Genomic DNA, 14,472 nt, shown 5'->3' on the forward strand with positions numbered 1-14,472 from the left:
ACACGTCGTCAGGGTGTTTGTCCCGCGATAAGACGAACTGACGGCGATCGATCGTTGAATCGATAGATGGATCGACAATAATCTTTGCCTGATCTCGGTGCACGTTTGTTTCATCTTATACAGTTACGCTATACGATGCAACGTTATCGAGGAAAAGATAAATAATATTCCATGAAAAATAAATTCTGTCGCGTTACAAACCTGACACGTGTGGAACAATAAGCAATATTAAAGAGACGATACGATGCAGTACTTGGACGTAAGGAGGTAAAAGATCGTGTAAAGAACACGATTTCATGGAAAAACGCAATTTGTAACGGATCGTATGCAACAGCTTTCAGTTACTTAAGCAGATGTTATTGCATAACTATAATGTTCATAATTTCTTCTAGACTCGTAGTTCATTGACGTTAGGCTAACGCGTAGCTTGGGGTCAAGCACAGTCATAGAACTTTCTTACGGAACGATCACGTTGGAGCTTTTATTACCTACGCTTCATTAGAACTTTAATGACACGTGTAGAATTCAACGAGACTCGTACAGAAATTTACGCAGCAGGAAGTATTCGTATATGTATTATAGATTTCCGTTAGTTTTGCAGTCTTTCTCCTTTATTCTACGTTTGATTTTCTACATTTTTAATACGTATATCCTTAGCCATCGATGCTTTTGTGTTTGACAATTACTTCGAGTTGCCGACACGACGTGTTTTGCATATTACTCGATTGCAGAGAAGCGTACAATACCCGTAGGAGTGCAAGGGCTACCGTTACGAAGCCGCTGTGAAAGTGCACTAACGAAAGTGCGAATTCCAATGCGATTTTTACACACGCTGTATACAAAATGTTTGTACTACATTATGCGTGCCGGATGTGGAATTCACCGTTAACGTAGATCGTTTCTTTGTGGCCGCAGCCGCGAGCCAAACCTATGAAATTTCATTTTCCTATCTTACTTAACGACTCGTTGTCCGAAACAATTAGGAAAACGTACAAAGTACCAAGGATGAAAGCAACAGTGTGTATTGAATATAGCATAACGCTAATAGCGTATTACAAATTACATATCAGATACCTTGTGAATCTTCTGTACTTGCTGCAATTACGTTTTTTTTTATTTTAAAGTACCATCGTGTTAGGAGAATATTTCCTGAAATTACAAGGTGCTCTAACGATAGCGAGGAAGAGAGGAAAGACTGGATAAAATGGAAATTCTCTTGCAATATCTCGATATAACGATCTAAAATAATGTGTACACAGGGAACTCGATTAATGCATAAAAATGTTGAGCTGTTGATTAAATTGCAGGATGCTCGATCGAGGTACGGGAGGTTCGCAAGGGGTGCGGTAGCTAGAAATTGTGCATCTCGGTACACCGGTCAAGTCTATTTCCCCGACTATTAGCTTTAATCGATTATAGCGTGACGGATCGAATGATTTAAATAAAGACCGGGTGCGTCATGGGCCTGGCTTGGTACTTGTCGACCGTGCCCGTCGACATGATGCCGTTGCATTCGCTCGTTATTACGCTCAATCTGTTGCGTTTTTCGTAACGATACTGTAAAACATGATAATTTCTTTCGACCATTTATTCCGATTAGTTTCATAGGTAAATATATTTTCATACATCGTAGACGAATCAGACGTTGGTTTAGGTTGTTTTTACATCTGCAAAGGTTCCAATTACGTAAAAGAGAGAGAATTAAAGTTAACTACGATCTAAATAGAACGAAACGTCGTCTTCGCGCTAGATGAATATGGAATAGCACGAACAAGAACATTTAGAATGTAGAACAATTACTTGCTTTTACACAGTTCCAGGATTTTAATTTAGTAGGAACGAGAAACGAGTAGAATTATGATAAAACCTTGCCGTTACTGGTTAAGTTTCCCGCAATCGTGTAGACTAATTTCTAATGCAGATACGTACGTTTGTATGTTGCAGGTGACGTACGCCGAACGGGCCAGTATTCATGCCAGTATGCCAATCAGATGCCAGTAGAGAGCCAGTATCTGTATCTGTCGCCACCGATAGCCAATTAATAAGTTACTTAGATAGTTAAATTAATAGACGATACATCACACGCTGTTTTATATAATCGTTGTTAGAAGACGTCGCTTAATAGGCGTAACAAATATACACGTATATATATTATATATACATACACACACGTACATATACGCATATATAAATATAATATAATCGAAGAAGCAATAAGTGTCGAATCGCGGGCTATTATTTTCACATCGTACTCTTTTTTTCTGCCACCACAATTTTCTCCGCTCGTTCATTGGTTTGATTTTTTTAAATTATCGGTGACCGCGTGTTCTCTTTAGGAGAGTATATTCGTAAGATTGGACAGAGTGCAATCGAGTTGTGATTATCAAAGTGGACTGACCGATCGATTTCTCGGCTGTGAAGTGAATTAATACCCCAGGAAAACGATTGAAACGGAGAAAGGAAGCGAACAGCGTACACAGGCGAGCACGGTGGCTGGAAACGGTGACTTACATCGAGAGCGCCAACCTGCAATCAAGGTTCATGGTTTTCATGGTGAGTCATTGTATCTATTTCTACTAATTTTAATACGATTACGGTGTTTTATCGCCGTTTCTTGCTTTTCCTCGGCATAACGCGGCTGTGCAATCACGGCACATCGAGCGCTCCGAAAAAATTTCGTACCCTTTTTTTAACGAGCTGCCGCAACACGAGGAAATTTGTTGCATGAAATTTCACGCAGAAATTTCGTGACATATTTACACATGATTTCTCCTCGTTTTTATCCTTCCCCCCCCTCTTTTTTCCCTCGTACTTCTGTCGGTCGCTCAATTACGAATTGGCAAGCGGACCCGTTATAAGCAACGCGATTTTATGCAAAATTTCCGCCGTGACGAGATGCCGAAACTTCCATGAAATATATAGCACGTGTCACATGCAATTTGCATAATGCAACATCGACACTTCTTCGATGTACCGAAACGTTATCTTTATACACGTCGTATCGTTTCATATCACGGATCATTGGATTATCGAGCGAGCGGCTTAAACGGAACATCCGATAATGGTGAATTCGAGGAACTGAAACTGTCTCGTAAATATCGATAAATAAGGACTACCGAAAGTATTACAAACTTCCGTCTCCTGCAATTTATTGCCATTCCCCTTTATCGCGAGTTCAGGGTAATATTCAATGGGCATCGCTGTAATCATTTCGATAAAAGCTGGTTTATATCGAAATCTACAGGCTCGATATATCCTGTTGGTACGTACAAGGAAAGTTTCTCGAGTTTCTACCCTCCGTTACCTCTTGGCAATCGACAAATTTTTTTCCTCATCCGGAATAGCTACCTATCTTCCTTTTTTCTCGCTCTTCCGTTTCGTTAACATTCGCGTTTCCAACCCGTGTATTTTTTTCCCAGCTTGCTTTATTCGACTCGGATACGTTACTCGAGTTACCGATTTAACTGGTTTATCTGGAACTTTATTATTCGTCTCTAAATTCTTCCGGCTGATCGGCTGGGAATATCTTAATGCAGACGGTCACAGTGTGTTACGCAAATTAGTTAGCGTAGCAGAGCGTAACTTTCAAATTATATACCATAACGCGGCTCGCTAATTAAGAAAAGCGTCGAATAAGCGGCTGCATCGGGCATTCGATACGTTCGATTTCTCCCGGTTATGCCACTCGGCTTTGTTACTCTTGCTGGGATATTTCGAGGGCGAAAGAGGAGACGTAGAGGCAAAACCAAAGAGAAGAAAGAAGGATACAAAGAGAGATGCACCGCCAGGTTACGGGTCAGCCGCGGTGGGGCATTAATAATCGTTTACAATCTTTAAAGCAGGGTGTGGCGAGTGCGTTAACCCTCCTTTTCTTCCTCTTCTTCCTTCTGTTCCTCCTACTCCGGCTTCCTCTCTGCTTTTTCTTACTCTCCTTGCTTGTTCGTGATCGTTCGTGGAGCACCGGATGGACAAAACACGAGGAAAAAGTCCAGGCTTGCCTTCGTAAACCAGTTGGACGTATATATCGTGAAAAAAGGATAATCAATGGCGAAAGGGTACACACTCGATCTGTAGTCGTTTTATCGTCATGACGATTTCGCTGGCAGCGCAAGGGGCAGAATTTATTTGTGGATCATTGAAAATCGTTTGCGTGGCTGCTGAACTACAAATCGATTCCAGCCGACTTCTTCGATCGCGACCTTATCGTTTTTTAACGTATCTTAGAGAATACGCAGTTTCATAGGTTATCGAACATTTTAAGATGTAGCTATAGGTGTCGATATGTTGAATTTTGCGACAGGCTAAAACGTGGTTCTTTATCCGAAGTGCGAACGTTTAGATAGCTAGATGGTTCATTTTGGAAGTAGGGGGGCGAGAAATTAAAACTGAGAAATTAACATCACCGGGAAACTCGACAAACCGGTATGTCGCACAGTCGTTTGATAAATTTCGCCGATTGCACCTCGACCCCTTTCGAATAAACAATTTTTAGTACAAAGTAAGTAAGTTTCTTACGAATATTTATTTAATCGTGCATGGCCGCTCGACCTGGTCAATTTACGCGGAAGAATTTCGTCGCGCACCTGCGACGTTATTCGTCGGTGGAGCTTCCGTTCGCACGCGTTTCATCCTTCTCGTCGATGCGTTTCGGCAATTTTACGAACGCCAATCTCGTCTTTTCATCGTCGACGATTATCGTTGGCGCGTCAGAAAGCGTGCGGTCGCGTCCTGTATAATATAAGATCTTAATGAGGCTCGGTGTTTAAGACCTCGAGGAAAAAATGAGTTGCGCGACAGAAGATACGAATCGAAAAACGAATCGATGTCGCCGCGGTGGTTGAAAGAAATTCTTGCCGTCATTTCCCCTTGCGGTGCGTTATTAACGACGACGATAAATATGCGCGTTCTTTTCGCAAGTGCGACGAATCGGCGATCGCGTCCACCGAGTCCTGGCGAGAAAAAAATTCCCCTCGAAGGAACGGGTTCCTCGAGCACGTGTGTCCCTATCGGTTGTCCCGTGAAAATCGGTCGTCGGCCCCTTGGTCACCTTCTCCTCTACGAACGGCATCGCCATTAACCACTACCACAGCCACCTGCAGCGACGAATCAGCATATTTAGCGTCGGCCGAATTTAATAGAGGCCATCGCTCGGGCGTGCATCACGCGGTTGCATTCGCGAGACGCATCAATAATATTCGCCCCGTGATGCATAGCATTATGTATGCATGCTAACCTCTCGCGAATCCTTTTGGAATTCAATTCGTGTTTCTGCCGTTTGTTCGTTTACGTTGCCGAGATACGTTTACGGTTTAAACGTTGAAACGCATTTGCATCGTGACGCGCATTACCCGACACTTAGTACGGTTATCGTTCGTCGTGACCTTCCTCGATATTCCGATGCGATTCAACACAATTTCGTTGTCGTACAAATAACACCGCATAGTGTCATCGAAGGTCAAATACAATTTTCATAGTTCTATTGTTCTACGCGTTTACTTTTCCAAGTTATCGGAATCGTGCGGAAACATCGCCGAATTTAATTATTCACGCGGTCGAGTATCGACGACGTTTCGAATGCTAAAATTACACGACCATCAATGAAGTTTGAGTAATACAACCTTAAATATTATTTGTATCCGTTGTACGCGGTGCGTGCTTAAAAAACGTGCTATAAATATTGACGTTACTCGGGCTGTACGTCGGCGAGGCAATTAATAAAAATATTTTTCGTCACAAATGAACGTTCGTCGGCTATATATCACGGCCAACCAGTGGGATACTCAACAACCGCGAATATCTACGGAATAATAAATTCCGCTAAAGGGTGGAGACGGCTTAACGTTCGTAACACGCATTGCTCGCGGATATATTTTTCTCTGCGAGACATTAAAAGCCAAACGAAACCCGTACGGCACCGCCGACCTGGCTACAGTACTCTATGGACGTGAAAAATGAACGAACATCGTGCCACGATTCATCACCCGCGTACCGCTCGCAGTCCTTGTGAAAGTGATGCATGCTTCTTGTCAAAGACGATACGTTGAATACCATTCGTTCAGCGGCTCAAATATACCCGGTAATGCACCTAATTTCCATTCGTCTTATCGTTCGATACCGCGTTACAAAATCTCTTATCCGTTTAAGATCGACGAATCCCAAGTTTTCGTTGAAAGAGAATATGGGTGTGTACCTGGAATTCTTCGAGATATTTAATAGCCCGAATAAAGATCGAAAACGCGGTCTTAATGGAGAATCTTAATCGTTCGTTTAGAACATTTTTATATTCGCGTTTAATCCTCACCGTCTACCCGTCGTAAGTTCGTTTTTCGCTGCTGTTTATTGACGACCCTATTAAACGTAGGAAATTGGAAGTATTAAAAAAGTAACGTGAGCTTCACGATCACAATCTCGCATCGAGATTCCAATTTTAGGCGCGACTGGGTCGTACACATTCTTTTGACACGTTTTTACCAGGTCAGCTTAATAAAAACCTTTAGCTCTTCGTATCTAATTTCATACATTGACCAAGAAACGCTGCAAGAATAAAAGAGAAAATCAGCGTTCCTATCTCCTTTTCTTTCCCATTAAAAAAAATCGATAAGTTCGATTTTTTAATATCATGCCTTAAGCTGTCCGGAACACGTTCGAAAGGTAAACCTTAGGCCTTTATACGGCGGTCGTTATTTCAACGCGCAATGTGCTTACACCGTCCGCGTATACAGCTTCGCCTTATTTTTATTGCCGCGACGCAGCAATTTTTGTCTTTTCTCTTATCTGCCGCGCGCCAAGCACACGATACAGGAAGATCGTCCGTGGTGTTTTGAACGTGACGCCCACGCGATATGCGTGCAGGCGTGCACCGGTATCGTGCCGGTTAATTGTTCCGATGGATTTAAAGTCGGCGTCCGAAATAAATGAATGTCGTTTGCCAAGGTGCGCGGTGCGGTACGATGCAACGAGGTATATATGGTCGTCACGGATTATATTTCTTCGGGACGTACTTATACGTGAGTGAAACTTCGGTACAGTTTTCACATTTTAATCATTCTCATCTACAGAGCAGCCGTTCCAAATCTGAATTTAACTCGAACGCCAGATTATTATGGGACAATCTTTATTTAATAGTTTCCGTTGCGATCTAAAATGCGCGCGATTGCGAAATTCTAATTGGCTCCTCCATCGGTTGTTTGTTGCTCAAACTATCGAGAAGCGAATATATTTAAATATTCGAGAATTTGAAATTCAAGTCGAGCAACGCAAAGCTGTTTCATCGAGTTGATCTCGACGCGGTTTCAACTTTGTTTAGATACGGCTTGTACATAAGCTATCTTATTATCATGCGACCTTGACTCGCTCTTTTTCTTTCGCTTAAGTATATCAGAAGCGTTAGAAACATGGAGCGATCAGACGCTTGGAAATTTTAATAACTTCTTTGTTTATCTTTGCCATTTAATCGAATTTATTATATCTTCACGTGCAACGAATATCAAAGGCTTCCGTCGCAATGATTACTCGATTGTCTCGATGAATCGGTGCTCGCAGCTCGAGGCAAACGTTCCGTCTGAAAAGGCGTGACACGGACAGCATGTACGTACGTACTCCGTAGATTGTATTTTTCTTGATTTCACGGTCTTGTTCGGTGTGTCAGTTGCGAATTTCTCGGGATGTGAGCACAGGCAGGCACGGATTTCTACGAGTGTATTATCGTAATCGTAACGAACGATCCGACTAACGTAATAAAAAGTATCGTTTACGTAATGTCGAGAGGTAAAGTCAGATTGAACGATGTTATCGAACGCATAAATTCGAACAACGTAGAATTTTAGCGAAATCGACCAGGCATGCTCTTACGCGATATAAAAGCGAGGAAAGTTGGCGCAAGTCCTTTTTGGAGATAAGACGTTAAATAACGCGACCTTCAATTAGCAAGCATTCACGGAAGTCGAGTGACAATGCGTTTCTTATCGTACTTTAAGATTTGTACGTTCTTCTCTTTGATCCGAACCACGCATTTAGCGAAGACTCGAGACAGAGAGAAGGACCGAGAGAGAGAGGAACACAGTTTGTTCTATATTTAAGACACGGCACGTGTTGGTTATTGCACAACGAGTGCAACATTCGTTCTAACGTAGCTATAGGCCTCCGTCGCGGGTTCTGAAATACACACGGTGAACTGTTTACGGATCAATTTAATTAAACATTCGGAGACAGGTTTTCACTGGATTCCAGACATAGCCGATGAAATTCATGATACTGAGGTATGTACGCGCGTACTATCGAAGTAACAGATCGAGTTGATAACTGTTACACAGTGACGACGATCGTTTGCATATTCATGGAATCTGTAATTAGAATTATTCGCTTAAACCTTTCAAGCGAGTCGATGATTAAACAAACAAAAAAAAAAAAAAAAAAAAAAAAAAAAAAAAAAAAAAAAAAAAAAAAAAAAAAAAAAAAAAAAAAAAAAAAAAAAGAAAGAAGAAAAGGAGAAAGGAAGGGAAGAATGACGAGAAAATACGCGCGTACATGCTTTCTTGATCGAGCAAACATTCTTTTTTTTTTTAGATATCCGTACGCGTTACCTATACTCATCGCGATCGTTTAAAACAAATGTAAATATGTTAGCAATAAATTATTCGCTCGTAGTGTAAAGATTTTATCGTTAGGTAACTTATAGCTTGATCTTGGTTTTCTTTATGCTGATGTGCGCGTCTAGACGGTGCGGCCAACAGAATGTAACGCGAGTTCAACGTAGGTAGATGTGCACCACCCTCTTTTGTTATCGATCGATAGTTACGAGTGGATACGATCATTATAAGAATGTCTTACTCAAACTATTTATACGGTGTCACTTACCTGTTACGGTCTCGCGATACTCGTGATATCGTGGTTAGTCATAAAGAACATTTCCTGTTTCGCGCGATATAAATTATCCGTGATAATCAACAGACTTAATTTAAATTCATCGATAGCGAATACGAGCGACCAGTTAAAGATACGCCAATTATAATCTTACAATTCGTTACAAGACTGGAAGAGGGATTTCTTTAAATAGCTGTGTCTCGTTGAACGGCACCATCGGCAAATTTCTACTATTTCGTTTAACGTTGCATTCCACTGTGGCGAACGACATTATGTGTCTTGGAAGGTTTCCATATGCAACGAAGGAAACCATTTCAGACGCACATCGTGAGTATTGATCGCGCGGAGATACCTCACGAGTTTGTAAAATGAACCGTAAGTTGCGTTTCCAGCGTATGATAGACATTTCCCCTGCGCCCATGCGATCATAAAACATTCATGTAAAAAGGATAATAGCGGCGCCGTGCTCTATCGCGTCGAACTTTCGTTGGACGCTTGTATTCCGATAAAAACCGACAAACAATCGGTTGTACAGACATCGTATCGATTGTCTTCAACGCGAACGACTTTTTCGCTCGAACGAATCTTTTCGATCTAAGAAATCTTGAGAAGAACTGATAAATATGAACGCGATGCTGTCGTTGGTATCGTTTTATGGTTGAAGCGTCAGGGAATGCAGATGTTCCGGAGCATGTCGCGAACGTGTTGCCTCTGATTTATACTGCATTAATTTTCAAGTAACATTGCGGTTGCACGAAGCCATAACCCGCGGGGTTGTGTGCACGCGTATATACGCGCGCATGCATCTTGTTCCATGACTGTAGGATACCAACAACTCACGCGCTGGCTCACGGATGCTCGATTATCACTATCGGACGACTTCGATCGACTTCTCGATCGTGTTCCGTGTAAAGGGTGTGAACACGCATGGCTTGCCGATTCACGAGGATCCAATCTTGTTTCCGACGGTTTCATGCGTCCAAACGAACGCGTTTTTATTCCAATTCGTTTATCATCTTCGATCGATGACAAAGGATTTATCGGTCCGTAGAAATAATTTGCTTTCGACTGGCAATAATCGATATCGCTCTCGTGAAAGCGCGCACGGAGAAATGTCGTAAATATTTGCGCGCGCGTTTTAACGGTCACGTGGCAAGCAAGAATTTTGCAACAAGGAATGCTCGCGATCGAGAGAAAAATAATTACCATCGTTGAAATTTACGGTCGTGTATCATTTTCGGTTTTGCAAAGGGGACAGGGTAAATACAATCTCGTATATCCTTTCAGCGAAAGGCGAATTCCGATGATATAAAAACAGGAACAATGAGTCGCGTGAATTTTATACGACAGAACGGCCGAGGAACGTCTTCTTTCTTTGGCGGCCTCGTACCAACGAGATGGCCACCTTTTAATTTACGAACCGTTAACGTCACGTGGCTCGGTACTAAAGTCGATGGAGTTGCACTCCCGTTTAGGCGAAAGATTTAAAGTCGGATGTAAATTTGGCCAACGTGAAAAAGGTGCCAAATTTTTTGAAACATCTCGTCGACCGATTCGCTTTCACGACGATACAAGTGCATTTACCGTGAACGCACGTTCCAACGGTTTTGTACCCGGCATCGATATGCCTTTGTTAACGATAAGCACTCGCGGTAGTTCTTTTTCTAGATCGTTTGTCACACTTTTATCAACGTTATGCAACGCCGATCGTTTTCTTCTCGTTCGTTATTTAATTGGACCGATTTGAATTCGACGTTTCTACCTTGTGGCATTTATTCTTTTCTCGTATTGTTCATCTGTTCAATCTGCGATTCCCGTGCAAGCATATTTCTAATCGTAACTCACTTCGCTTTTTATAAAAAGGATTTCCTTTCGCAACTCCCTCTCGAGCGTTTTCCACGCTAAATTGAGTTAAGATTCGTGACGTCTTTACGATTCTGTCACTGGTACATCTGTAAGTCGCATTGTAAAGTATATTACTGCCACTGTCGGTGATAAATAATACATCCACGATGTACTTCGTCGTAAAATTTCGTGAATGACGCGGTTGAGGCCTCTACACCCGTCATCGTATTAAAACAGATATTCAAGTATCCTGACAAAATTAGATATATCGGTTCTAAATATCGTAAAAATCGTGTCTACGATTCGCTGTAATATATCATTTTACGGCAAATAATTTGTAGTCGTGAAAGTAATATATTTAAATCGAATAATTTTCATTGACGATTTATAAGGTCTGCTATGTTGTCGTTGCCAAGTTAATAGGGCCACTTCTCCTATAATATGGTCGTAAGGTCGGCGAACGTTGACCATAAATAAGGCGCCCACGAATATTTCCTCGTAAAACCGAACAAACACAAATTGCATGTATGATGTAACACGTGCTACCGCTATGCTATACGATATTATTCGAATCTCTGTGTTCTTCGAGCTGGAGCGTGCAACTCCGCAAAGCATATAGAATCACCAGATATGAAATGACTTGTGTTCCTGCCTGTCGCAATTTTCTTCCGCTTATCTGCATTATTTAGATTGTCGTGAGATAACAATGAACACGTGCTTCATACTCCGTAGCGTTACCGTGCCACGATAATTTACATTCGAGGCGTATGTACATCAAAGTTTCCCCTATCCGTGTGATTGTCTCTGCTCTCTATCGTTTTTCTCCCGTTTGTCCCTTCCTGTTTCCCTCTTCGGTTTTCTTGCAGCCGTCACAACGATTTGCTGTAGCTTCATCATTTTCCACATGATATATCCAGATCGGGAGAGCAAATGGCAGGACCACTTTGTCGTGTCTCGAACGATCGTGACAGCTAGGCTCGCGTTCGGCGAATATCCCGTCTTTTTGTCGGATAGCCTTTGTACGGGAACAGCTATCGATCCTCTAAACGGCGTGTTCGCGATTGGATATGGTCGTTTGGACATTTATCGACATGGTCGGTCGACGGAAAGCATCGTTTCATGAAAATGCGAGTCTAGTCATAAAGCGCGCCATGTAAGCGCGCCAGGTTCGTTCAGACAGAGGAGACCGATCGTCGATTCTCCTAGAATTCGATAAGTAGCTGTATAGACGTCAATTTACGCGGTTGACACCGATCGCACGGTCCAACCGTTCGTAAGAAACGATTTTATCGACTCTGTCGACATCCGTCACTGCCGACCGCGTGGACAAGGTTCATCGATGGAACGGCGGAATTCATGTCTTTCTCCCGGGACGTATATGTCCAGAAACATTAAATGTTAACAGAAACATTGATTACACGGCTTCTGTCTCATCGTACAGCACGCGGGGATCTCGCATCGCCATGCGGAGGCTCGTGCCTTCCAGCGCGTGTTTAAATTTTATCCGTGGAATCATCGGAATCGTCAATTCGGCTAATTAACGCGTTAACTTATGGCCGCAATTATAACGCGCTATTCTTAGATCTTGGAATCTACGTGGACCTTGGAAGTAACGCGTTCGCGTATCAATTCAATGACGAGACGTAGCGTTTACAGTGTTGTTATTCTCTAATTATCAACGTTCGTACGGTGTTAAAGGGATTTTCATGGTAGAAGGAAACATATTTCGTCTCCTGATAAATTTCCCGGCTAGTTGGCGGGAAAGAAATGGAAAAGGCGGATCGGACGGCAACGCGGTTGAGGGAATTTACTTCGTGCGCTTAAGTATGTATCTAATGGAGAAACAATAACCAGCGGGATGGTCGTAACAGGAAACACTAAAGTAGCCTACTACGAAACGGCCACTACGATTATGCGCTCTTCCGAGCCGCGTATCGTCTCTTACGTTCTTAATTCCTGTGGCTCTCTTTGTTCGGCGTGCGCTAATGACGGGTTTCGTGCATAGCCGCCGATCTATTTAGAGGGCAAATTAACTCGACTGAACTCTCGGCAGTGCTAATGAAAAGTGTTTCTGCTCGTTGGCTATGCTTGCGGCAAAACCAGGCTGCCTCGTGCGCCACGCTTATTTCATTTTACGCGATCTCTTTGTTTTTCACGCGACAACACCAGCTGATCCTTATCGATATCTTGCGACTCAGAGACGTTGTCTGGTAAGTAAATTTGATTCTTTCAAACTGATAATCGAGAACGTTGCTCGAGTAAGTTGGAGTAATTCGATCGTTCTACTCGTCCGTTTGTATTCTATCGAAGTTTCACGTTTTCAGCGTCGTTGCTTTAGGTTATCGTCCGTTGGCACAAGCCAAACATGTCTATGGGATCGACTATGTGGGAGCTTGAGAAGTTGTTACGATCTAGAAAGATAAGCGTATCTCTGAACAGCGTTTTTGAAACATAAAATGTGCTGTCCACTTTGAAACCTTTCGAGTCTATCTGAAATTTATCAAACGATCCATTCGCTACACGATTTCTAAGTAACTTACATATGCAAATTACGCGTGTTATTCGCGAATAACACTTTATATTGTCACGCGCATAAAAATGGAGCTGGAACGCGAGGGAACGGCAAAGAACATTTCGTGCTGGAAGATCATTGAATTCCGCGATCTCTAGGGCCGTATGCATACGTATATGGATACATCGATAAATAAAAGCTAAAAAGTTCGCGAGGGTCTCGTGTCGCAGTGCATCAACGTGGTGGGTGAAACGAAAAAAGAAGGTAAAACCGGTTATACCGCCAAAACCGGAAAGATTTCTTCCGCACGTTGCCGCCCAAAACGGACAAATGGGGCGAGGTAGTTGAGCCACTGGTACACGAATAAAAGAAATACCGACGAAAATCAATGCTTTTGTCAAACGATATTAAGGGACAATCGGATCCCGAGAAAAAATCTTATTTGATGCCGCAGGGCTAAAGAAGTTTCTCACGACGTAGAAAGCGTATTGCTTTTAACTAACGTGCATTTGAAGATATAAAAATTGCAACGAGAAGATTAAAAAACTTGTGACACGGTTTGTTTTATGGAAAGTAGTAAACGATTAACGTAGGTATAAAGTAAGACGATACAATATCCGATTAGATTTATGAGTTTCTCGAATCAGTTAACATTTCATAACAATTATTTAACAACCGTGAAAAATAAATATGGTATTCTTAAAAAATAACTCGACGATCGTAATACTTTATTGCTTCTAAGTTGTGCCGCGTGTGGCTAAAAGCTAAAGGTCACTAACGCCGTGTGTGACTTTTAACGATATTGCGTATCCGAATAAATCGATAACCATGCAATTAAAACGCTAATAACGTAATTTACGGCTTACAAGGTGACGTATGAATTATCGTTCGACTCGCGACATGAGTTATTACGTGAATAATTATCGAGTGCCGATGAAGAATTCTTCGTGATTGCTTTGGAGAAAGCTCTGGTATAAATTCTGTATCGATCGAACGAGCCTCCAATTTAAAGTTGGGCATTAATGTTTATTAATGATCAATCAAACCTCCTGCTACCGACAACCACCCGTTGCAGCTTATTTCACGAAAGATCAGCTTAATTGTTGAAACTTAAATTACCCGGTTGCCCTGGGAACGTAAAAAATGTAATAAATTTTTACCGGAACCTGTTCTCGAAAATTTTCATACCACTTTGTGATCTTTTGAGCATAATAAAATTATACGTACCGCGCATCAGATATTTCATATTTCAT

General features: G+C 42.1%; 1 protein-coding gene across 2 annotated transcripts in view; it reads left to right on the plus strand.

Moving 5' to 3' along the window:
• LOC122573568 (Krueppel-like factor 6) overlaps nt 1–14,472 on the plus strand; it is a 292,071-nt gene that overhangs the window by 12,957 nt on the left and 264,642 nt on the right. For both annotated transcript variants that reach the window (XM_043740110.1, XM_043740111.1), the window contains one exon: nt 1,945–2,553. In XM_043740110.1, the coding sequence (XP_043596045.1) occupies nt 2,542–2,553 (12 nt within the window). In that variant the 5' untranslated portion in view covers nt 1,945–2,541. The remainder of the gene's footprint in view (nt 1–1,944; nt 2,554–14,472) is intronic.

Source organism: Bombus pyrosoma, linkage group LG12 (genome assembly GCF_014825855.1).
Source record: "Bombus pyrosoma isolate SC7728 linkage group LG12, ASM1482585v1, whole genome shotgun sequence".
Classification (NCBI taxonomy): domain Eukaryota; kingdom Metazoa; phylum Arthropoda; class Insecta; order Hymenoptera; family Apidae; genus Bombus; species Bombus pyrosoma.